The 26,002-nt window shown below is 45.6% G+C and overlaps 1 protein-coding gene across 2 annotated transcripts in view; it reads right to left on the bottom strand.

The window, feature by feature from the left end:
- The window catches only part of AP3S1 (adaptor related protein complex 3 subunit sigma 1), a 188,856-nt gene extending 165,851 nt beyond the window's left edge, over positions 1-23,005 (bottom strand). Inside the window, exon 1 of one of the 2 annotated variants that reach the window (XM_030193508.1) lies at positions 22,628-23,005. In XM_030193508.1, coding sequence (XP_030049368.1) covers positions 22,628-22,696 — 69 coding nt within the window. In that variant the 5' untranslated portion in view covers positions 22,697-23,005. The remainder of the gene's footprint in view (positions 1-22,627) is intronic. The other variant, XM_030193507.1, reaches the window with a different exon arrangement.
- Between the last annotated feature and the right edge of the window lie 2,997 nt (positions 23,006-26,002).

Here is a 26,002-nt window from a genome sequence, read left to right as displayed (position 1 = left end):
GCAGCGAGCTCCGAAAAGCTTATGGGGCTGCTGAAAGTGGGGTGAGGTTGCCAGTGCCATCTATGGCAATTCACAAGGCGTTGCTGTAGGATTTGAAATTGGGCCCTTCAATTCCCAGCCTACTGCTCTATTAGGCAATTCCTCTGCCCTGTCCTGGATATTAGTACTGCTTTATTATGACAGGCTTTCAATATCAGTCTGGAATGTGGGTTTTTGTTTTTTTTGTGCAGAGGTTGGTTATTGGAGTTCTGTTTCTATTATGTGGTTTGTAAAATAATCATAGAAGGAATAAAACTGGTGTTAGGGTTTACAAAGGAATAGGGAACCCTGTCCAACATGCATCTGCATGCTAGCAGAGGCCCCCCAGCCTCCCGACCAACCCCCCCCCCCCCCCCCACAAACACACAGGACTGGAGGTCTGGTGGACCTCCAGCCCCCACTTGGTGGTCTAGCAGCCCAAACTCACCCCTCCCCCAATACCTTCAGATGACGGAGGGAGTAGCACTCCCTCCTCCTTCCAGCGCTGCATCCAAAATGGTGACACCATGCCCAGCCCAGTACATCCTGGGATGCAGAGTGGGGCTTCATTATCATATAAGGGAGTTTCTCCCTTATATGGTAGGGATGCACTGGGCTGGGCGCCGCCATTTTAGAAACAGCACTGGAAGGAAGAGAGAATGCTACTCCCTCCTCCGTCATCTGAAGGTATGGGGAGTGGGGGGGTTTCAGGGCTGCTAGACCACCAGGTAGGGCTCCAGCCCTGTCAGGGAGGATGGGGGGAAGGGGGTGTCACTAGACCAGCAGGATTTCTGTCGGAGGGGGTCTTGAGGTCAACCGGACCTGCAGCCCGGTATGTTTGAGAGGTCCAGGATTTTTTTTTTTTACAGCCCAGGCCTCAAACAACTTCTGTGGGAGGATTGTGCCTTGGGCACATGCCCAGGTCCAATCCTACCGCAGAAAGACCCCTATGATCACAGATAACAGCACAAATAATTTGCATGCTATTAGCTTTGATCAGAGGGGTGTTATTGCCCCACACTGTTCAGAACATTGGGTTTTTGATCATCTGGTCCTCTAGTACAGACAGTTGGCTGAAGAGGGGCAGAGCAGGAAAAGAGTACAGTAGGTGTGGCAAGGATGGGGCAAGGCGGGGCATGGAGCAATGCAGGTGTCAGGTTTTTCTTTGTCAAGAAGGTGGCAACCCAAAGCGTATTCTGTCATGCTTTCGCTCACTTAAGAGTAGCATTGTAAATCAAAGACTATTCCCATCACAGATACCACACTTCTGCAGTCCACAAACAAGAATCTTCCTTACCCCGTACACTTTCTAGCACAGCTGCAACATCATATCTACACTGCACAATACTGAGCAGGGAATGAGATAAACCATGACCACCCAAGTCTTCACACCATGCACAATTAGAAAGGATTAGACATCTCTTAAATTGCACCTCCCATAATGACAGTTTATCAGCCATTGCTGATTGAATAGTAGAACTATCAGCTCTATACACTGAAGGTGCATTATTTTACTTATTTGGATTTTGCTTTCACCTTTTCCAGTAGTAGCTCAAGGTGAGTTACATTCAGGTACACTGGGTATTTCCCCATCCCTGGAGGGTTCACAATCTAAGTTTGTACCTGAGGCAATGGAGGATTAAGTGACTTGCCCAAGATCACAAGCAGCAGCAGTGGGATTTGAACCAGCCACCTCTGGATGTCAAAACCAGTGCTTTAACCACTAGGCCACTCCTCTAGTCATTTGAAAAGGTCACTTTCACTAGATAATTTCCACTGTCCTTGTGATCACACACTGGAGTTTTAGCACACAACCACATGTGAACGTCCCAAAGTGGAGGCTACAGCACCCTATTTTCATGCCCTTCTCTACCTCATCCAGCTAAGCAAAAACCAGGGAAAGAAATGAATGCCAGTATGGCTACTGCTACATGTCTCTGTTAATTTTATGTATATGTTAATACAGTGGCTCCAAAATCTGGTCCTGGAGGCTCCCCAGCCAGTCAGGTTTTCAGGATACCCACAATGAATATTCATGAGAGAGATTTGCATGCAGTGAAGGCAGTACATGCAAATCTCTTCGTGAATATTCACTGTGGATATCCTTAAAACCTGACTGGCTGGGGTGCCTCCAGGACCTGGTTTGTATGTATGTATGTATGTATATATATATAAAGCACACTGTATCTTCTCTTATTTGTCTGTACTTCAAATATTGACTGTATTTTAAAATGATTGTTGTGCACTTACTATTGTCTACTTAATCTCAATTGTTAGCCACATTTAATTTAAGTATAACTTGGGATAAGGGTATAAATGTCTTAAAATAAATAAACTGTGCACATCTCCTCTAATATCCAATACGAGAGTAGGTAGGGCATTGCCATAAAGTTCATATTCTGGGCCTGATCGAAACAGCCCTACTACTAGAACTACTAGCTGTGGTTTAGGCATCATCTTATTTACTCAGTTTTGGGAAGAGCCATTTATGCTATTTCACAGCAGAATCGTGGATGCTTATGTCGCTTATTAATATGTGAGGAATATTTCTAATCTGGCTCTTCATTCATACTGAAAGCATATCATGTAAGCGTGATTATCTCAACTGAGGGAGAAAAGATACAAGTAAAATCAGCATTAGGTTTAGATTGGGAGACAAGAGATGTATTCCAAGTACAGACATTTGAAGATGATAAACATTCTTTTCCCCCTCAAAAAATGACACCATCCTAGCCTGGAAAAACAGCACTGCCTTTTAAAAGCGTCCTTAACGTAGGAAACCAAATATTCGGTAAAAATATGAGAGAAATATATGGTTAGAATAAAAAGGATTTACTATCTGAAGATTTCCTACTTTTCTCCCCTTCTACAAGTTTTTCACCATGTCAAAACTACTCCCATGAGAAGAGTTGATACTGCCCGACTTCAGCAACATCTGGGCACAGAAGTACCACTAAAAGTAAATGTCTAGGTCTGGGTCTGGCAGAGATGAATAAGATGCGCTGGGGTAAATGCTGTTACCGTACTATTCAAGATGTCTTCTCTTGCACAGCACAAATATTCAGAACAGGCCACATCTATATATTTGTATGTATGTATTAAGTATACATATTGCTTACTCACATAAGAACAGCAATACTGGATCAGACCAATGGTCCATCAAGGCCAGTATTCTGCTTCCAGCAGTGGCCAATCCAGGTCATAAGTACCTGGCAGAAACCCAATTAGTAGCAACATTCCATGCTACCAATCAATATTCTGCATTTTTCAGCATCAGCCTGGGATGTCCTGCCCACTCATTACTGGAGGGGGACACCAGGAAGTTCGGATCCAATCATAGTAACATAGTAGATGACGACAGAAAAAGACCTGCACGGTCCATCCAGTCTGCCCAACAAGATAACTCATATTTGCTGCTTTTTGTGTATACCCTATTTTGATTTGTACCTGTGCTCTTCAGGGCACAGACCGTATAAGTCTGCCCAGCACTATCCCTGCCTCCCAACCACCAGCCCCGCCTCCCAACCACCGGCTCTGGCACAGACCGTATAAGTCTGCCCAGCACTATCCTCACCTCCCAACCATTCACAGCTCTAAAGTGATGTCATCAGGGAAGTCCTATAGGAAGGAGGAGTTGGGACAGCAGCCAGACAATGAGAGTCCATCTTCAGGGAGATGGGCGTTCTAGGATGTCAGCCAGTCAATAGAAGGAAGCAGCAGAAAGCTGAGGGTAGAACCAATCCCTGATGCTGCTGATTCCTCACAGAAGAGCGGAGAGCAGCAGAGCGAGGTTTTTCTCACTTTTTCCCAGCAGCCAGAGGCTGGGAGCTGCAATACAGGTATGGCCATCCAAAAAAAAGCACTTTTGTGTCTGCCAAAAAAAAAAAAGGGTAAATCTACTGCTATCATAGACGCAGCTTGTCTGCGAGTATGAGAGCCATCTGTAGCATGCGCAGAGCAGCCACGCATAGCGATTGACTGTTCTGCACATGCTCAGCTCACCGACTTGCTTCCCCCATATCGCATGTAAATGAGCTGGGTCGCAAAAGCAACGAGCAGCTCATTTGCATGCGATTTTCTTAGTGAAGCCCTCTGTGAAATCAGTAAATTTTTACCGATTTGTAAATGCAGACAGATCCTTAACGGGACCTTTGTGCATCTGGCTCTTAATCATGTTTTTATACTGGCAAGTATGAAAATTTGGGAAGGCAGCAGCACCACAGAAAAGGGTGTGCTAACAATGATACAGAAGAAATTGTGGTTCACCTTTGGAAAGTCTAAGTAGTCCAGAAGGGCAGACACAGGTACCAAAGACATAAAAGGACAACAGAGGTAGGTTTGACTTGAAGCAGGACTGACTAGTTCTACCTTATGCATGTCAAAATGTCTAGCAAAAACAAAGCTAGTGGTTAAGAATTAGAGTTAGCTTTATTATTTATAGTCTGCCCTTATCCAGGGCAAAGAACAATACATACATAATAAAAACAAAAGAAAAATAAAGAAAAACAAGCAATTACAATACAAGAAAAACAACTCAAAACCCCAAATCCCAGGCACAGCAGGGCAAATAATAATCCAGACATAGCAATTTGTCTGCTCACCAACGCTCAAATTGCAAAATCAAGGAAGTCCCAATTCAATAGTCAAATTATAAGACAAATGCAGTCAAATGAGTTTGCTTTTTAATTCCCAAAGGCAATTTGTTCTATTTATATGGCCCAGTCACAGGGGGGAAAAAAACTCCTTTCCAGGATTGTTGTAGTCGCAATCATTGGAAAGTAGGTATCACAAGATCACAGGCTGTCGCTGACTGCAAGACCCATGATGGCACACAGCGCTGCACATTATTACTTAACAATTACAGATCTGGATTTGAAGGTGTGAGAAATGTCAGTGTAGAATGCAGCAGTGTGGTTATTATGTTAGTTCATAAAAATAAAACTCAAACAAGATGTAGGGTGCCTTTTTTTCCAATGGATAGGTTCAGTAAAATTTTGGCATGAAAAAAATCTGCATTGAGTGGTATTCTAGAAAGGGTATCCGCTCGTCATAGAATAGCAGCTAGATGCCTAGTCCATGCCTAACGCCTGCATTTACACCTGTGATTTGTGGTGTCCAAATTCAGAAGTAAATTTGCAGGCTGTATTACAAGGTGATGTGTTATGCAGCGAAGCCCATGCTATTGCCCTATAGATATCCACCGGAGAAGACACTGAAGCCTCCACTCAAGACGTAGCCGAACGCCTGGAAGAGAGTGCCTTCAAACCTATGGTGGAAAAGTTCCTTCCAGGATATGGGCCGAGACCACAACCACCTTCACCCACCGGGCAAAGGAAGCCTTGGATGCCATGAGCCCCAACTTCTGAATACCAAACCAAGCAAAAGGGCGAAAGACACCAGGAACCTCAAAGAAAAATGCATGAGTGCCCTTCGAATGTCCACAAGCCTCCAATAGGCCTACTGCTGCCCCACCTCCTCTCGACGCACAGAAAGGAGGATCGCTAACTAAACTATGAAAGACCGAAATCACTTGGGCAAGAAGGAAGGTACTGCTCAAAGAGAGACCCCCCCCCCCCACCTCCGAAAAACAGATAAGGGGTCCCTCCAAGAGACTGCCTGAAGTTGAAAGGCGACAAGTCAATGGAATCGCCCCCAAGAGTGCCCACTTCCATGTGAGAACCAGTTGACCAACTGGACCAGGAGCAAGGCCTCAGAACCAGAGACAGAAAGTCTATCCATCCACCTGCTGGAGATAGAAGATACTGAGGAACTGTGCTGCTAGCAGGGAGCCATGTAGTGGTGCTCAGTTCTGTATTCTCTATCTCCACCTGCTGGTCAATGGGCATGACTACCCACTTGTCCTGGAATAGTGGGAATGAATGTAACGGAAATGGGCATTTCATGGGTGTTAAAAATTTACGCACATAGTTACAGAATATGGCCCACTGCATCTAAATCTACACGGTGGGATTTACGCCATGCTTTCGTTGGTGTAAATGGAGGTGCGTAGTTTTAGGAGCTGAGATATCAACTAAATGTATTCTATATACCTCGCCTAAATCTAGGTGCTGCTTATAGAATACACTTAGTCGGCTTTCATTTCCACACCGATTTTTTTTAGGCACCATATATAGAATCTCCCCCCATATGCCTCCAGCATGAAGAGGATTAATATCACAGGAAAAATTCAATCCGATGAGCCGATTTAGCATTTCCCAGTATGTAAATCTCCTCTTCGTAAGAGAACTCTCTCTCAAAAAGCTAGAATCAGACAGGCCCAATAGGATAACAAATATTAGGGGTGTATATGGCCACAAAAAAGATTCAGTCCCTGCTCACTTAAAATGGAGTTTTCCTGATTTTCAGGCATTTTTTCATGTTTGAATTTTAGGCGTGCACTGTGCGTGTGCAACGACTTAAAAATGCTCACAATTATGAACCTTAATTTGCATGTATATGGGCATACAGGTAATTTGCATTCACTTTAAATTTTTAGGAATCCAAACAAACCCAATGCGTGCTCACAAAAACATGCCCCTTCAAAACTATTTAGGTAAACTGGTAACACTGAGCAAGCCAATGTTATCAGAATGAGTAGTGGACAAGTGGAATGGCTTCCCAGCAGAGATGGTAGAAACTAGAACTGTATCTAAATTCAAGAAGGTATGCAACAGAGGATTTCAGAGAGGAAAGGTACTGCAGAATTTAAAGTAGCTGGTATGGATGGACAGACTAGATACAACAAAAGTAAAATAGAAAAAGATGCCAGAGAAAGACCTCATGGGGTCCTCTTACTAACCTGTGGCAAAAGTAGCCTTAGTGTGCCCTTACATATGTTTTTCTCACGCACTAAGGCCATTTTTACTGCACAACATTTAAAAAAATTTTCGTGTGACCATTTACTGCCACCCCTGTTAGCACATGGTAACATAGCCGAGCTAATTGATTAGTGCAGAAATGCAGACTCTCCACCCCCTACATGCCCCCTCAAAAAATTAAAAATATTTTTAGCATGCAGTTAGCACCCACTAATCTGGCTGTTACCATAGGACACCTGAGCACATCCTATGGTATGCCATCTTAAGGTAAAATTATGTATAATCATACCTGATAATTTTCTTTCCATTAATCATAGCTGATCAATCCATAGACTGGTGGGTTGTGTCCATCTACCAGCAGGTGGAGATAGAGAGCAAACTTTTGCCTCCCTATATGTGGTCATGTGCTGCCGGAAACTCCTCAGTATGTCGATATCAAAGCTCCATCCGCAGGACTCAGCACTTAGAGAATTACACCCACGAAGGGACACTCTGCCCAGCTCACCACCGCCGAAACGGGGGAGGGGAATTAACCCAGCTCATCCCCACACAAGTGGGGGAGGGGAATCCGTCCAGCTCATCCCCGCGGAGCGGGGGAGGGACACCACACCCGCCGATGCGGGGGGATCTGGCTTATCCTGCAACCGCAACCGCGGGAGGAGCTGACTGACCCTAACACCGCCGAAGCGGGAGGGGTACAAAGCTGCCCTACAGCCGCACGAAGCGGGAGGGAGTGCCGGCAGAATTTTAAGTCTCAATCCAGCCCCGTAAAACGGAGGGGAGAGGAATGCAGCAGCTCACTGTAACACAAACTCGTCTTAACTCTTGAAGAATCCAAGTGAAAAAACTTGAACACGAAGTCTTTCTGAAGTAACTGAAGACTAAACTTGAACCTGAAATGCAACCAGAATAAAAACAGTACAGATATCTGGGAGGGGCTATGGATTGATCAGCTATGATTAATGGAAAGAAAATTATCAGGTATGATTATACATAATTTTACCTTCCATATCATCAAGCTGATCAATCCATAGACTGGTGGGATGTACCGAAGCAGTACTCACCCAGGGCGGGACATTGAAATCCCTGACCTCAACACTGAAGCTCCAAACCGGGCCTCCGCCCGTGCAGCCACAGTCAAACGGTAATGCTTGGAGAATGTATGAGCCGAAGCCCAAGTTGCCGCCTTGCATATCTCTTCCAAGGAGACGGATCCGGCCTCTGCCATCGAGGCCGCCTGAGCTCTCGTGGAGTGAGCCTTCAGCTGGATAGGCGGCACCTTCCCCGCGGCCACATAAGCCGCTGCAATGGCTTCCTTGACCCATCTTGCCACTGTAGGCTTAGCAGCCTGCAGACCCTTACGAGGACCTGCAAACAGGACAAACAGATGATCCGATTTCCGGAAATCATTGGTCACTTCCAAGTATCTGATGATGACTCGTCTCACATCCAGATATTTAAGAGCAGAGTACTCCTCTGGGTAGTCCTCCCTACGAAAGGAAGGGAGACAGAGCTGCTGATTCACATGGAAGCGAGAAACAATCTTGGGCAGGAAGGAAGGCACTGTGCGAATAGTCACTCCTGCCTCAGTGAACTGCAGAAAAGGCTCTCGACATGAGAGCGCCTGGAGCTCGGAAACTCTTCTGGCTGAAGTGATAGCCACCAAAAAGACTGCTTTCAACGTCAGGTCTTTCAGAGATGCCCTCGACAAGGGTTCAAAAGGCGGCTTCTGCAATGCTCTTAGCACCAGGTTGAGATTCCACGCAGGCACCACTGAGTGCAGAGGAGGGCGCAGGTGATTAACTCCCTTGAGAAAGCGCACCACATCTGGCTGCGAAGCCAGGGAAGCACCCTTCAGGCGGCCCCTGAAGCAAGCCAGAGCCGCTACCTGGACTTTAAGGGAACTGAGCGACAGGCCTTTCTCCAGACCTTCTTGCAGGAACGCCAACACTGAAGAAATTGGAGCAGTGAAGGGAGAAAGTGAGCCTGCTTCACACCACGCTGCAAAGATACGCCAAACCCTGGCGTAAGCAGTAGAAGTAGAGCGCTTCCTCGCTCTCAGCATAGTGGCGATGACCTTGTCTGAGAAGCCCTTCTTCCTCAGACGCTGCCGCTCAATAGCCAGGCCGTAAGACCAAAGGGGGAGGGATCCTCCATCACCACGGGACCCTGATGTAACAGGCCCTGCTCCACTGGCAGCCGCAGAGGATCGTCCACTGAGAGCCTGATCAAGTCCGCATACCAGGGACGCCTGGGCCAATCCGGACTCACCAGGATTACCCTGCCGGGATGCTTCGCCACCCGGTCTAGCACCCTGCCCAACATGGGCCAGGGCGGGAACACATAGAGAAGCTCTTGTGTCGGCCACTGTTGGAGAAGAGCATCTACTCCCAGGGATCGAGGGTCCCGTCCTCTGCTGAAAAAGCGCAGCACTTGGCAATTGGCCGATGACGCCATCAGATCTAGGCTCGGCTGGCCCCAGCGCTTCGTGATGTCCAAGAACGCCTGAGCAGATAGCTGCCACTCTCCGGGCTCCAAGGTATGGCGACTGAGAAAGTCCGCCTTGACATTCATGACTCCGGCAATGTGGGCCGCTGAAAGCTGCTCCAGGTTCGCTTCCGCCCACTGGCAAAGATTCATAGCCTCCTTGGCTAGAGGGGCGCTCTTGGTACCTCCCTGGCAGTTGACATAGGCCACAGCCGTGGCATTGTCCAACAGGACCCGTACAGGCTTCAACACCAGTACCGGGATGAACTCCAAAAGCGCCAACCGAATGGCTCTGAGTTCCAGGAGGTTGATAGACCACTTTGCCTCTGCAGGAGACCAGAGCCCCTGCGCTGTCCTTCCCAAGCAGTGGGCTCCCCAGCCCGACAACGAGGCGTCCGTCGTGACGACAATCCACTCTGGGGTCACCAGAGGCATTCCCGCAGACAACTTGTCTGTCTGCATCCACCAGCTCAGCGCCTTGCGCACTGCTGGGTCCAAGGGAAGGCGCACAGCATAATCCTCCGACATCGGAGTCCAGCGCTGCAGCAAAGAGTGTTGAAGTGGTCTCATATGAGCCCTGGCCCAGGGCACAACTTCCATCGTGGCCGTCATAGAGCCCAACAGCTGCACATAGTCCCAAGCCCGAAGGGGAGAGGCTACTAGGAACTGGTCCACCTGAGCCTGAAGTTTGACAATCCGATTGTCTGGCAGGAAAACTCTGCCCACTTGGGTGTCGAATCGAACTCCCAGGTACTCCAGGGACTGAGTCGGGCGCAGCTGGCTCTTCTCCCAGTTGATGATCCATCCCAGGGAGCTCAAAAGAGCAACTACCCGGTCCACAGCTTTGCCGCACTCTGCATAAGAGGGGGCTCGGATCAACCAGTCGTCCAGATAAGGATGGACTTGTACCCCTTCCTTTCGTAGGAAGGCCGCGATGACCACCATTACTTTGGAAAAGGTCCGCAGAGCAGTAGCCAACCCGAAGGGGAGGGCTCTGAACTGGAAGTGTCGTCCCAGGACTGCAAAACACAGAAAGCGTTGATGAGGAGGCCAGATGGGAATATGCAGGTACGCTTCCTTGATGTCCAAGGATGCCAGGAACTCTCCTGCCTTCACTGCCGCTATAACAGAGCGGAGAGTCTACATGCGAAAGTGCCGCACTTTCAAGGCCCGATTGACCCCTTTGAGGTCGAGGATAGGCCGGACAGAACCTCCTTTCTTTGGTACCACAAAGTAAATGGAGTAACGTCCCTTGCCAAGCTGACTTTCTGGCACCGGAACGACCGCGCCCAGGCGGATCAGATTGTCCAAGGTCTGCTGCACTGCCACAGCTTTGACCGGAGACTTGCAGGGAGAGAGTACAAACCCGTCTTTTAAGGGTCGGCAGAACTCTAGTTTGTAGCCGTCTCTGATGACTTCCAGCACCCACGCGTCTGAAGTTATTGTGGTCCACTCGCCCAGAAACGAGGACAGCCGTCCTCCAATCTGCACTGGGGCGTGGACCAAGACCCCGTCATTGGGTACGAGACCCTGGGGGAGGACCGGAGGGAGCACCTCCGGGACGGCGGTCTCTGCGAAAGGAATGCTGCTTGGGGGAGAAATTCCTCTTGAAGGAAGAGGGGGCAGAGGAACCCGACTTGCCCGGGCGGTACCGACGGGCTTCCTGCAACCGTCCTCTGGAGGTACCGGGCCGAGAACTAGCCCGAGCCCTGACCTCTGGTAATTTCTTGCCCTTAGACGTGCCGAGATCGGTCACGATTTTGTCCAGCTCGACCCCAAAGAGCAGCTTGCCTTTAAAAGGCAACCTAGCCAGGCGGGATTTGGAGGCGTGGTCAGCAGACCAATGTTTCAGCCAAAGCCACCGCCGCGCAGAGATTGTCTGAGCCATGTCTTTCGCTGAGGCCCTCAAGACATCATACAGCAAGTCTGCCAAATAGGCTAAGCCCGATTCCAGGGCCGGCCAATCAGCCCTCAAGGAATGATCCGAGGGGGAAGCCCGCTGCACCATAGTCAGGCACGCCCTGGCCACATAGGAGCCGCAAACTGAGGCCTGCAAACTTAAAGCAGCCACCTCAAAGGACGACCTTAAGGCCGCCTCCAATCTTCTGTCTTGGGCGTCCTTTAGGGCCGTGCCACCTTCCACCGGCAACGCCGTTTTCTTAGTCACCGCAGTGATTAAAGAATCCACGGTAGGCCACAGATAGGCCTCACGTTCACTCACAGCCAAAGGATAGAGGCGGAACATAGCCCTAGCCACTTTAAGGCTCGCTTCTGGGACATCCCATTGAGCCGAAATTAGGGTGTGCATGGCATCATGCACGTGGAAGGTTCTAGGCGGGCGCTTCGTCCCCAGCATAATGGCAGAGCCAAAAGGGGCTGAGGGAGAGACGTCCTCCGGAGAGGAAATCTTCAAAGTGTCCATGGCCTGTAACAACAGGTTGGGCAAATCCCCTGGGCTAAAAAGCCGCGCTGCAGAGGGGTCATCCGCTCCATCCGAGCGGGGATCCGTCTCCTCCAAGGAATCCGCAAAGGACCGTTGGGAGATCTCAGACACGCTGCCCTCATCTACATCGGAGGAGACAACTTCCTCCAAGGCCTGGGAATCAACCCGAGGGCGTTTACCTCTGGGAACCTCAACCTCTTTACCAGACGAGGGAGCAAGGGCAGCGTTTTGCATGAGGAAAGCCTGATGCAGCAGCAAAACAAACTCGGGGGAGAAACCCCCCAGACTGTGCACTTCCGCAGCCTGGGCAACAGCCCTAGACGCACCCTCAACCGGCGCTCGCAAGAGCGGGGGAGAGACATGCTGCGCATCCAAAATGGCGTCCGGCGCGACACTCCGCGAAGGAGCCGCGCGGGAAGAACGGCGCTTAACTTTAGCCGCTTTTGTGCCGTCGCCCAAATTAAGGGCGTTCATGGCATTAATGTCTCCAACCTCAAGGGCGGCCCACGAAGAAGCCGAGCCGCGTGGCCGGCCAAGATGGCGGAGGCGAGGAGCGGGGGATGGGCGTTTATGGCGGGAAAAACCGCCACGCCGGAGGAAGGACCGGGACATTCATCGGTCACGAAACTGTCACCCAACAAGGGCGAATCAGGCTGTAAGACCCCCGCATCCCCTCTAGAAGCGCTCAAGCGATCCGGGGAGCGACCCTTTGCGCCCTCGCCCTCCGACGCCATATGCCACGAGGAGAAGAATCGGGGAACCCCCTGCCCGCTATAAAAAGGTAAAAATTACCTGCTGTCCGCTCCGAGCTGTAACGAACTGGTGTCCCAGTGAGTAGCTGCAATGAACGTTTAAATAAACGTCGAAATAAACGCCTTTAAGGACGTTTAAAAATTTTTTTTTTTTTTTTAACGGAGCCAGCGGGAGGGGGGAGAAAAGGAGGGACCTGGCACCACCAGGTTTGCACTTGCTCAAAAGAGCCCTCAACCCCAGGCACTCAACAAAACCTAAAAATTAGGCTTGGAGGCCTAGCCAGAGCTGCTGCTGTGTGTGACCACCACCTGCTGAGATAGAGAACATACTGAGGAGTTTCCGGCAGCACATGACCACATATAGGGAGGCAAAAGTTTGCTCTCTACCTCCACCTGCTGGTAGATGGACACAACCCACCAGTCTATGGATTGATCAGCTTGATGATACGGAAGCTGTGTTAGGCACACATTGCCTAACAGCTTAGAAAAAGGGCCCCTATGTTTCTGATCTAAGATTTAAAATAACTCATTCCTATAATTTAAAAATGAAACGAGAAATAAAATCTCAATTTGGAAATAATTTGTAACAATTCCACAAAACATTACAACCACAGAAATTATGCACATCAAAGTAAGGAGAATTTCACCACCAAAAAAAAAAAGAAAAGAAAAAAAAACTGAATTACAAGATCTTCAGTTTCCCCGTTTTAAAAAATATATGGAAGAAGTTTCAGAATGTAGCAAGAGAGGACAAGTAAAACCTTCTACTTTTATAAATTACAAAATTTTCTCAGTTAATCTCTTTAAAATCAAACAAAATAAAACATGGAAAAGAAAATAAGATGATACCTTTTTTATTGGACATAACTTAATACATTTCTTGATTAGCTTTCGAAGGTTGCCCTTCTTCATCAGATCGGAAATAAGCAAATGTGGTAGCAGGTAGTAAATATAAGAGAAACATCAAAGCATTACTTTGACAGTCTGACAGAGTGGGAGGGTGAGGGTATGCATGGGGACATCAAAGCATTTCATTGATATTCTAACAGAATGGGTGTTGGTAGGTGAGAGGAGGGTAATAAACAGAGAAATACAGCTTATGGTTTATAATGGGTTAGAAAACCCAGATCCTTATTAAATATTTCTCTGTTTACGTTACTATGTTTTTGCCTCCGAAGCAATCTTTTTTTCAAAGTCCCTCTTAGCCTTCCTTATCAGCACTTTGCATTTGACTTGACATTCCTTATGCTGTTTCTTATTATTTTCAGTCGGTTCCGTCTTCCATCTTCCATTATATGCAGAGTTTAATGGATACAAACCTAAAACCAAACTATGATCCAAGCATATACATCTGGATTAACCCATTAGTGCCCAATGTTCCCATAATAAGTGCCCATATGGGAACACTGGGCACTAATGGGTTAAAGACACAAAAAAAACTTGTAGCTATTAATTTATGCCCTTCAACTTTCATTAACTGTTTTTTTTTTTTTGTTACATTTGTACCCCGCGCTTTCCCACTCATGGCAGGCTCAATGCAGCTTACATGGGGCAATGGAGGGTTAAGTGACTTGCCCAGAGTCACAAGGAGCTGCCTGTGCCTGAAGTGGGAATCGAACTCAGTTCTTCAGTTCCCCAGGACCAAAGTCCACCACCCTAACCATTAGGCCACTCCTCCACTCCAAAGTCCAAAAAGTTCCTTCTTCTAATAAAATTGCTTTCAGTGGTTACGTAGCAAAACTTCTCGTCCTTTCCACCCATTTTGTGTAATTTTACTCAATTCCACTTTCTCCTGGCTCTCACTCATCAAGATACCCAGAGGCTAACAGCATTGTCATGTGAAAGCTAAGAAGTTTGATTATAGCCACTTCATGGACAGAGAAAACATGCTGCAATAGCCAGTTTGGGCTTTTCACGAGTACATCATAAGGGAAACATGGAAAATCTCTTTCCACTAGATCTCAAAAAAAAAAAAAAAAAAAAAAAAAAAGGCTTGTGCCAGTTTTAAAAATCTCAGTAAAATTCTTAAAATAGGGAGAAAGTCAGAGGAATAAGCAGATTTTACCCACTCTGTCTACATATTCAACTATACTGACATGTCTTAGTAAAATCTAGTATTATGTTCACTTGGTCAGATCCATACAATGTTACATCCATAACCAATTTTAAAGACAGCTTACTGGGGGAGGAAAGAAAAAAAAAAAAAAAAGAGTGCCTTCTATTGCTGCATAAACTGAGATGTATCTTTCAGGGAGTAAATACTAGTGGTGTTAATAGAGCAGTTCAAGGAAGATAAAAATACTATCACCACTGATAGTCAAAACAATGAACCAAAATGTAATGAATAAGAGGCCAGGCCAGGGCCGGTGTAAGGGGATGGCAAACAAGGCAGTTGCCCTGGGTCCCCATACCATAGGGGGCCTCAAACCTGCCTCAAGCAAAAGGAAGCACAGGCTGAAAGCCAGCTTTTGGGCCCCTTCCCCAGTTTCTGCTCTGGGTCCCTGAATGTCTTAACACCAGCCCTGGTCCAGGCACACTTCATACTACAGTGGCACACATACCAGTTACTCTTTTTCCCATTGCTACTTCTTATCTAGGGATCCTCACTCCTTCTCCCATGCTTTGTTACTATTTTAGCCTAACCCACCTCTCCTTGAAGGCCAATGCACGTATCCATCATCCCATACAAGATAAGATTTTATGATGTTACTCCTCAAATCAACCCTTTGGAGCTTCATCCTATGACCTCTAGTTTTAACACACTGTTTCCACTGGACAAAAAAAAAAAAAAAAAAAGATGTTTCTTATTCATTTATACCCTTGAGGTATTTCAATGTCACTATCATAGTCCTCTCTCTTGCCTTTCAGTTATAATACAGTTTTTAGAATTTTGCAAAGTATTCTCTTTCTTGAAAACATTGAACTAAAATGCATTAAAACAGTATGTTATTCTGGGGTAATAATACACACAAACAAAATTACAGATGAAGAGTGCAAAATTCCTCTATCATAAAGATGTATCCTCTCTATGACCCAGGCCTGATCACAACCCCCCCCCCCCCCCCCCCCCTTGCCCTCAGCTTTCTCCTTGCTTACTAGAGACAGAATAAGTATCTGCATATCATATATATAAACCTCTTTGGTTGTACCACAGAAAAGGTATATCAAATCCATGACCACAAGTATCCACACGTTTTACTTCACCCCAGAATATAAACATGGAATAGCTTGTTTAGATAAGTATCCAGCCCCTTTGTATGCTTGTACAACCTATACCTGTATACTTAAGTTCTGGTGTAACCAATTGCCTCCAAAAAGTACACACCAAAGGAGTCACTGACGAGTCACTGACAGAGTTAACATGCGTTCTTGTATATAACCCCACGAGTGAGCTGGCCCCACTTTTGTTATATTGTACCACTTCACACAATGATATAACTTAGAAGTTTCTCTTGGTTTCCTCTGCTTGATAGAGTATTTCAAAGCACAGGCCCAATCATGAGCACCAAAAAGCTAGGAAAAAAATAAATAAATCGGGACAGAGTTGCAAAAAGCACAGATCAATGGATGGTATAAAAGAATTGCAAAGTTCTTGAATATCCCTATGGGCCCAGTCAAGACAATTAAGTGGTTGAAAGTGTATGGCACACACACATGACCATACCTACATCAAAACCCCTCCTCAGTGGTTGACTAAGCCTAGTCAAACTGTTTGTGGCAGAGGCTGACCAAATTTCAGTTTTGGATTTGGCACCGAAATTGGACCAAAACCTGGATTCAGGTTTCAGCTGAAAATGCCAGAACATTTTCAGCAGGAACCAGCATTCCCTGCCCCCACCCCTAGTCTGTGGCATCATAAGCCCAGGCCAGTGTCTCCCCCAACAAAAAAAATGTCCTCCCAGGTTGCCCATCAACTCTGCCCCCCCCCCCCCCCCACTTCCCACCTATATGGCCTCCCTCGGCCTACCTTCTAAAAGCCATGGGGGACTAGTGGCCTCTTCAGAGCAGGAGCGATCCCGAGTTGGTCCTGCTGCTGCCTACTGCTTAGTGAAAATAGCAGCCGCAAATAACTATGTCAGCCTCTCAAGAATGCCACAGGAGGTCATGGCTACCATTTTGAGATTGGAAATGATATAAGCAGGAGCACCTAGGGATTGTTCCTGCCCAAGCAGGACACAATCCCAAAATGGTGGCCACTACCTCCTGCAACAGTCTTGTGTGGCTACTGCGAGAATTCGCAGCTGCCATTTTCACTATGCAGCGGGCTGGAGCAGGAGCAACTTGGGATCGCTCCGGCTCCAAACAGACCACTCAACCACCAGGGCATTTAGAAAGTAGGCCCAGGGAGGGCCTACAGGCGAGGGGTGGAGGAGGGTAGAGTTAGTGGGCAACCCAGGAGGATGGGTTTTTTGTCAATGGGGGACAGCTGCCCAAAGGGATGGGCTTGCAGTGGCCGCGGTGGGAGGCTGGGCTTTGGTTTCAATCCAGCCAAAAGCAAATTACAGATTTTGGCCACAAATTCAGTTTTGATTGGAACTGGCCCCGGTTTCAGTTGCCCTCTAGTATGTGATAATCATATCCTAAACAGTCCAAGAAAGGAGGCAGCTACTCAAGAAAACTCCCTTGAATCCCATCGTACCATACAAAGAGAACTCAAGACTGTAGCCATATGAGGAAATGTTTTGTGGTTTGGCAAAAAACAAACAGAAATTGTTGGCCTGAATACAAAAATTATGTTTGGCATAAACCCATCAGAGACCATCACCCAAAGAAAAGTATTCCTCTGAAGCATGATGATGATAGCATCAAGTCATGGGGATGTTTCTCATCAGCTGAGACTGGAGCACTTTCAGTATAGAAAGGATATCAAACAAAATAAAACATGGAAAAGAAAATAAGATGATACCTTTTTTATTGGACATAACTTAATACATTTCTTGATTAGCTTTCGAAGGTTGCCCTTCTTCCTCAGATCGGAAATAAGCAAATGTGCTAGCTGACAGTGTATATAAGTGAGAACATTCAAGCATTGCTATGACAGTCTGACAGGGTGGGAGGATGGGGGTGGGTAGGAAGTATGCATGGGGACATCAAAGCATATCATTGGTAATACCAATGATATGCTTTGATGTCCCCATGCATACTTCCTACCCACCCCCATCCTCCCACCCTGTCAGACTGTCATAGCAATGCTTGAATGTTCTCACTTATATACACTGTCAGCTAGCACATTTGCTTATTTCCGATCTGAGGAAGAAGGGCAACCTTCGAAAGCTAATCAAGAAATGTATTAAGTTATGTCCAATAAAAAAGGTATCATCTTATTTTCTTTTCCATGTTTTATTTTGTTTGATTTCTATTGATAACCTTAAGAGTGGACTAACAAGGCTACCACACTCCTCTACTTAGTATAGAAAGGACAAAGAACGGAGAAAAGAAAAGCCCTTAAAGAAAATATGATGCCTTCTGCAAGAAAGCTAAAACTAGGGTGGAGTTCACCTTTTAGCACAACAGTAACAACACAAGCACACATCCATCGGCACAATGAAGCAACTAAGAACAAAAAGGTAAAGGTCCTTGAGTGGCCCAGTCAGAGCCCCAACCACAATTTGATTGAAAATCTGTGGCAAGACAAAGATTGTTTCTTAAAGCACTGATGGATATTCTTCAAAGAATGGTCTTATATTAATTAAGGTGCACAAAGTTGGTGGAGACATTTGCCAACAGACTTACAGCTGTAATGACTAACAAAGATGCTTTCATCAAGTGTTCACTCAGGGAAGCAGAAATGTATCTAACCGCTGCACTTAAGTTTTGTCTTGTGGGGTATATGCTTTGTCTCCCAATACAAAATTTTCCCTTGATAAGTGTATATGGTCTGTTGAAGAATAGGAAAAAAATAATCATGTAAATCCATACAAATCTGATATGACGACACAGCAAAATGAAAAAAAAATGTTCCGTGGCAATGTAGACTTTCTATTGCCACTATAAATCCTTGATTTATTGCAATCTACTCTGATGCTTTATACATGGTGGAATAGTAAGAAAATACATCAAATCAAAATTCTCAGCTCATAAAACTTCAGGAACAGACTATGCAGTATGGTTAGTAGTCTGTCTCTGGACAGCCTCCTCCCTATATCCTTTCAACGTTACGCCTACTAGAACTGAATACTCCAAATTATAACTACTTGATGCTAGGATCCATATTAGAAGTCACCACCAAAGAAAAATATCTAAGTGCCACCATGGGCAAAATGGTGTAATCTGCTGCTTAGGGTGCAGTGGGGCCAAAAACAGCTAATAGTATGCTAGGAATTACTAGGAAAGAGTAGAAAATAAAACAAAAGTTATTATACTGCCTCTGTGTCGCTCCATGGCAAGACCGCACTTGAGTATCATGTGCAATTCTGGTCGCTGCATCACAAAAAAAGATGCATCAGAACTACAAAAGTTACAAAGGAGGACGATCAAGACAATTAAGGAGGTGGAACAATTCTCATGAGGAAACACTAAAGAGGTTAGGGTTCTTCAGCTTGGAGAAGAGATGGTTGAGGGTGGATTTGATAGAGGTCTACAAAATTCTGAGTGGAATGGATTAAAAGTGAATTAACTGTTTATGCTTTCAGCAAGTATAAAAACTAGGGGACATGGCATGAAGTTACATAATACCTTTAAAAAGAAAAAAAAAGAAACAAGGGGAGAAAATATTTTTAAACGATGCATAGTTGAGCTCAGGAACTAGTTGTCAGAGGGTGTGATAAAAGAAGTTAGTGTAGGCTGGTTTAAAAACCATGTGGTCAAGTTCCAGGAGGTAAGGTCCATAAAACTGTTATTAAGGTAAATCAAGGCAAAGCCATATCTTATCCCTTTGCATCAGCAGCATGAAATCTTGCTACTTCTTGGGATTCTTCCAGGTACTTGAGTCCTGGCTTGGCCACTGTTGGAAGTAGGATACTGGGTTATATGAACCTTTGGTCTAATCCTATATGGCAATTCTTCTTCTATGTTTCTGTTAATGTAAGGTCTCACCAACCGGAGCAAAAGAGGAGTAGGGAGAGCTGGCTCTTCTCAAACAACAAAAAAGGAGACGTGTAGGTGGATAAGATTCTTTATTACAAAACATCAAAATCAACTCGACACAGCAGATATGTTTTGGCGCCTAAGCACCTGCCTCAGGAGTCTTATGATGTAATGCTGATATTAAGAAGAAATATTCTTATCAAAACTTTGTACACAAAGGGGTATCAACATAACCCAGAATCAAAGAAGAAAATCTTCGTGGCAGTCCTGAGGCAGGGCGCTCAGGCGCTGAAACACAGCACCTGTATCAAGTCGATTTTGATGTTTTGTAATAAAGAATCTTATCCACCTACACGTCTCCTTCTTTGTTTGAGAAGAGCCAACTCTCCCTACTCCTTTTTTGCTCCAATTGTTTCCACGTACAGGGAACCAGCGCACCTCCACCCTTTGTGTGGCTTCCCCTTGTCCAGGTCTCACCAACCACCTGGACAAGTCAGTATCTCACTTCTACCAGTTCTCTCCCTACATATCTTAGCATTCCTTTGGATTTAGTCACTTCTTGTCACATGTTTACTTACCCTGAGCTCAGCTGTGTCTCCTGCTTGGCACACACCAGTATCTCACCTCCCTTTGTATACTGTTCCCATGAGATTGTCGTACATCAGTGCATAATTCTCCACTGTTTTACACTGAAACTTTGCTAAGCAGCACTCATCTGTTCCACAAACTTTCTTAGGTCAGTCTTCATGCCATCTACACCTTCAAGATGTCCATTCTGGGCAAATAAACGTCATTTGCAGAACAACTTCTCCTGCTAACCTATCTGCAACTTTATGAAGATACTAAGTAGATCCTTGAGGCACTCCACGAATCACCCTCCCTTCCGCTGAGTGAACTCAGTTTTCAACAGCTCTGCATTGTCCATCATTCAGCTTTCATCAAAGCCTGCCAACCAGGAATCTATCCACTGACTGCTCAGTTTATTTATGAGCTTCTTATGTGGTATCAAAAGTTTTTTTAAACAAAATTCTTCTATCAGTTTATTCCTAGATTTCACAATCATGATCCCTAATCAAAGAAACTGTCAAAAAATCTAACCCCAGTTTATTTACTAAATTTCCTACTTCCCCAGATCCTACAAGCCACTGGATTCATAATACTTCACTATTCTTTTAGTTTAGTCTAGTGAATCCATTTTTCCACCACCAAAGGCAGATCAACTAGTCTGTAGATTAGAACCTATTCCTAATTATGTATTTATTTATATTATATAAATATATATATATATACAAATGTTAATTATTCTACTAGTTTCACACAAGTCATTTTTTTCTGTAAATAGTGTGACATCTACTGTCAACTATTTGCAGTCATTTTTAACCTTTTCTTATTCATTGAATACCAAAAGCATTTTAAGACTCCCACTTCTTCCTTGTCACTCACCATTCCTCCCTTCTCAGTCTTGCAATCCTATCTCTGCCCTTCCTCTTTTCACTGATATATCTGAAAAAGCCTTGTCATACTGCTTTTAACACTTGAGCTACTTTTTTTCCCCACTTGTGCATTGCTGTCATGACTAAGTTCCTTATTTATTTAAAAAAATCATACACCACATAGAACCTACATAATAAAACAAAAACAAACATGATCACACACAAATCACAATAATACAATTCTTCATGCCTAAATACTGTTATCAGAATCTAGCAGCTCACAAAAAATATCAAGGCTCAGAAAAATGCTGCCACAAAAAAACTGCATCTTCAGGAGTGTTTGTTTGTTTTTTTTAATTAAGAGACAGTAACACAAAGATGCAACTGCCCTGAAAGCACATTTCATAATGAAATTCCTGCCACTGTAAAGGCAGGAATAGATATACTTCCCAGAACATAGAAGTAGCCTAATGGTTACAGCAGTGGGGCTGAGAACCAAGGAAGCTCAGTTCAGACCCCACTGCTGCTCCTTGCAACTGAGTGAGCCACTTGACCCTCAGGTACAAACTTAGGGCCCCTTTTACAAAGGCATGCTAGCATTTTTAGCACGCGCTAAAAATTTGTGTGCGCTAAACGCTAAGACGCCCATTATATTCCTATGGGTGTCTTCGCATTTATCGCGAGCTAAAAACGCTAGCGCGCCTTTGTGTAAAAAAAAAAACCCTTAGATTTAAGCCTTCCCGAGACAGGAAAAAAACCCTACTGTATCTGTATACAACTCGAGCTACTATTGAAAAAGCCATGTCCTAAATTTAAATCCTATATTCCTCTTTTGAAAGACCTCTCACAGATTTTGAATGCTAATCAGTTCACCCATATTTTTCAGTCACCTCTTTATAAGACCATTCTATTAGTACATCTAGAAGCGCTTTAGAAATAAGTGGTAGCAGTAGTCTCTTTTTCCTCTTATTTACTTGTCTCATTATAAGTTGTACTGCAAGCCTTGCAAGGGCCCCATGTGCCTGAGTTCATCCATCTCGAAACCTAGACTATGAAAATCACCCCCCCCCCCACCCCCAACAACACTAGAACTGAAAAGAAGCACCAAAGCCATCTTTTTTTTTATATTGGGGCAAGGACTGGGGCTAAGCAGGTTCTTTTTTGTAAGACCAAACAATTTCTTTTCTCTCTGTACTAAAGTGCAGTTTTAGCTTCCTAACCCCATCTCCCACCAAAACAGGAAGCAAAGCAACAACCAGAGATGAGTAGGCCAAAAAGCAGGTAACTTTCTGCTGACCAAGCCAACAGGTAGGTGCTACCACCAGAACAGTCTGACAGTCCCCACACCTAGGGGACTGCCAGCGCTACGGTCTCAGCATTTTGCACCTGACAATCTGAATAGAAACTAAACTCTTTTTCAGTCAAGAAGGGGCATCCATTCTTAAAGTTGCTATCTGCAGGGGGGGGACCCCAAACAAACCTGACATGCATACAGCAAGCCAACAACTGTAGAAGAGTGTAAACCACCAGTTCTGCTGTTTAGAAGCCGAGCTCGGGGTGAGGGGGGGGGATGGGATCTCTATTGACAACCCTCCACTTGTCCGCCAAGACACCCCAAATCATGCGGCTACCCTCGTTTCCCTCACTCACGTAGTGCTGGTAGAATTTGGAGAGCCGGGGCTTGCCGTGGTTATTGAAGATGAGAATGGCTTTAATCATGCTGACGCCGAGCCAAGCAGGAATGGGACTGCAGGAAACCAACGGCCGGTTGTAGCTGAACTGCACTCTGCGATGGGGAACAAGAAAAGAGCCAAGGCTCCGCGCGCGCGGCCGCCACTGATGCCCCTCGTGCCTTCTAGCATTCGCACCTCTCCTCCCAACACGCCGCAGCTGCAGCTCGCGCGCGTTCCTTCCGTATCTTTGACGTACAGGGGGAAATGAGGGCGTGGAGCGCGTACACGGGCTCGAATTCCAGCAGCTAGCGCCCGCGGCTCAATATACAACCCAGTCCTGCCTACCCTGGTAGCTGTGGCGCGCACGCGCGGCTAAACATTCAGGGGCAGCGGCCAATCATCCTGATCCCGTCTCCCCCGCCCCGCAACTCTGGGGCGACAGCGGCTACACAGCGGAAAACCCTCCACGTCAACAGATTGCGCAGGCAAACGGACAAACCTGCAGGGGTGGTAGGGCAGATGAAGATCAGCGTGGTGCATTTAGTCTGCCCAGAAGGCTAGCTAGGCTTGAACTTACCGCTTGATCCAGTGGTTACCTTACACTGCTCTCTTTGTTATTAGGGCTGTACCTGGTGCTCCGTTCTGGCAGGTTACCCCCCCCCCCCCCCCCGATTCTTTCTTCTTTGTTGAGTCCTTTATGTTTTACTTGAGCAGAAATACTCTATACAGTACATTCATCCTCTTAGTCTTTCCATATAGAGATATTGTGTCAATATCCCACATTTTTTAATTGAGTTTTTAATTTCAGCTGTACAATCTCCCCAAAAACAGAATTCCAGGGATCCATTACCCCCTCCATGAAAAATTAGTTCCTGGTGTTGCTTTTCAGTTTTCCTGCTTGCACTTTCATTTCATGTTCTATAGTTGCTCTGCTTATCGAAAAGCTTTGTTAGTTCATTTATATCTTTCAAGTTTTTAAACTGTATCTTTTCTATCCAGTCCCTCCTAAAGGGTAATATATATTCTAGTCTGTTCACATACATAAGAATAGCCAATACTGGGTCAGACTACTGGTCCATCTAGCTCAATATCCTGCTTCCAACAGTGGCCAATTAAGATCACAAGTACCTGAGAGAATCCCAAATAGTAGCAAGATTCATGCTGCTGATCCCAGGAACAAGCAGTAGCTTTCTTCATGTCTATCTAAATAGCAGACTATGGACTTTTCTCCAGGAACTTGTCCAAACTATTTTTAAACAAATATACACTAACCGCTGATATCACATCCTCTGGAGGAGACCCCAGACCACTCTGGTTGCTTGCCTCTGAACCGCTTAGAGTCTTTTTATGTTATGTTAGATTTTGACATACCGTCTATCCATGGGCGTATCTGACTTTCCCTGGTAGGGGGGGCCAGAGCTCAAAGTGCAGGGGCCGTTTTTCGCCCCCCCCCCATAGGCTTCCATTGGCGGCACGGGGGGGGGTTGGCGGTGGTAGCAGGGGCCAGGGCCAAATGCAGGGGGGCCAGGCACCCGTTGGCCCCATTACAGATACGCCCCTGCGTCTATCTATGGTACAACCAAATCAATTTACATTCAATTCAAGTGAGGTCTTATATACCGCTAATATCCCCTAAGTAGAGTTCAGTGCAGTTTACATGGATCAGCTAGAGATAACAATGGAAAGCAAGAAATTTAAGCAGGCTAAGACAGTGAGTTAAGTGGTAGGGGTTAGGGAACAGGTGAATTTTTAATTTCTTTCTGAAACTGAAGTAATCCTTGACTGTCCTAATTCCAATGGGTATAGAGTTCCATAGGGAGATTCCAATTACAGGGAGAGTGAGCTGAAGGTTTTTGCAGAGCTTAATTCTCTTGTGAGGCTGTGAGGAAATTAACAGCTGGTCACTCAGTCTTAGCGGGCTAAGTTTAGTGACACTGTATTGATCAGTAGGCCTGAGATATTTCCATATAGGATTTAAAAGATCAAACAGGCAGCTTTGAAGCTGATACGGTCTTTCACGAGAAGGCAATGTAATTCACCCAGGTATGTTGAAATACTTGTGTGTTTATGCAGTCTGTAGATCAGTCTAGCTGCGGTGTTCTGTATAATTTGCAACTTCTTGAGGAGACCAACTTTAATGCTGAGAAACAGGATGTTGCAATAGTCAAGGTGAGGTAAGATGAGCATTTGGACCAGTAGGGTGAATGCTTTCTGGTCGAAAAAGGAACGTATCAGAAGAAGCTGTCTCAATTTAAACAGAGTTGTTTTCCAGAGCTTATCAATGTGGGAAGAGGTTAAGGAAGAATCAAGAAGGACACCAAGCACTTTGGCTTCGGATTCCACTGTAAGTGTTTTGTCAAATCCTACTGTGAGGGTGGAGGGTACTTGAACTCCTGGACTACAGAAACATACGTTCTTGGTTTTGTGAGGATTCAGTTTGAGTGTGCTTGTCAGGGCCCAATTCTGGATGGCATCCATCCCAGCTGTTATTAGTTGTGTTATGTCGCTGTTAGGATGACATTTTGGTAGAAGGAGAAGAATGTCATCTGCATAGGAAAGTTGAAGTTCACCTAGGCCTAGGTGCAGTGAGCCCAGGGATGACATGAAGAAGTTGAATATGATCAGGGAGAGAGGAGATCCCTCTGGGATCCAAAACTAGGAGAGTAGTTGGCTTTGTTTAACACATAGCTTCTGTTCGACAGGAATTCCCTGATCCAGTTGCTTGAGTAGGATTGTATGGTCAACTGCATCAAAGGCTGAAGATATGACAAACTGTTGGAGAATCACCTGATTACTTCACTAATCCCAATTCGGCTTCAGAACAGCACACAGCACAGAATCCCATCTGCTTACCCTTACCTGACAAAGGTGGTAAGGGTAAGCAGATGGGATTGTGTGCTGTTCTGAAGCCGAATTGGGATTAGTGAAGTAACATAAACTTTTCCAAGTATGATGCAAACTGACTGCAGACATATATTTACAGTACCTTTGTGAAGAGAGGGATGCCGGCAATTGGGCAAAAGTTGGCGAGTGAAGTCAGATCAAGACCTGGAGCCTTTAGTAACAGTGTAAGAACAATTCTGCCCATATCAGGAGGCAGCAAACCTGCTTCTAGGAGATCATTAAATTGGTCGGTCGGTCAGTCAGTCACAGAATGACTTTGGAAGGGATGGATGTGAGAACCAATGTAGGGCAGCAGTTGAGGAAGAAGTGTGAACAGCCAAATTTCAGCAATAGGGACTTAGCTTCTTCTGGCGAGAGAGGTTGAAATCTGACACAATGTTGGTCAGCCTTGGCTTCACAGATGACGTAAATACTAAATTGAAGGTTCAGCCCTGGGAGGGGTGACCTA

Source organism: Microcaecilia unicolor, chromosome 2 (assembly GCF_901765095.1).
Source record: "Microcaecilia unicolor chromosome 2, aMicUni1.1, whole genome shotgun sequence".
NCBI classification, from domain to species: Eukaryota; Metazoa; Chordata; class Amphibia; order Gymnophiona; family Siphonopidae; genus Microcaecilia; species Microcaecilia unicolor.
The sequence above is the reverse complement of the archived record's forward strand: the minus strand, read 5'-3'. Positions and strand labels throughout refer to the sequence as shown.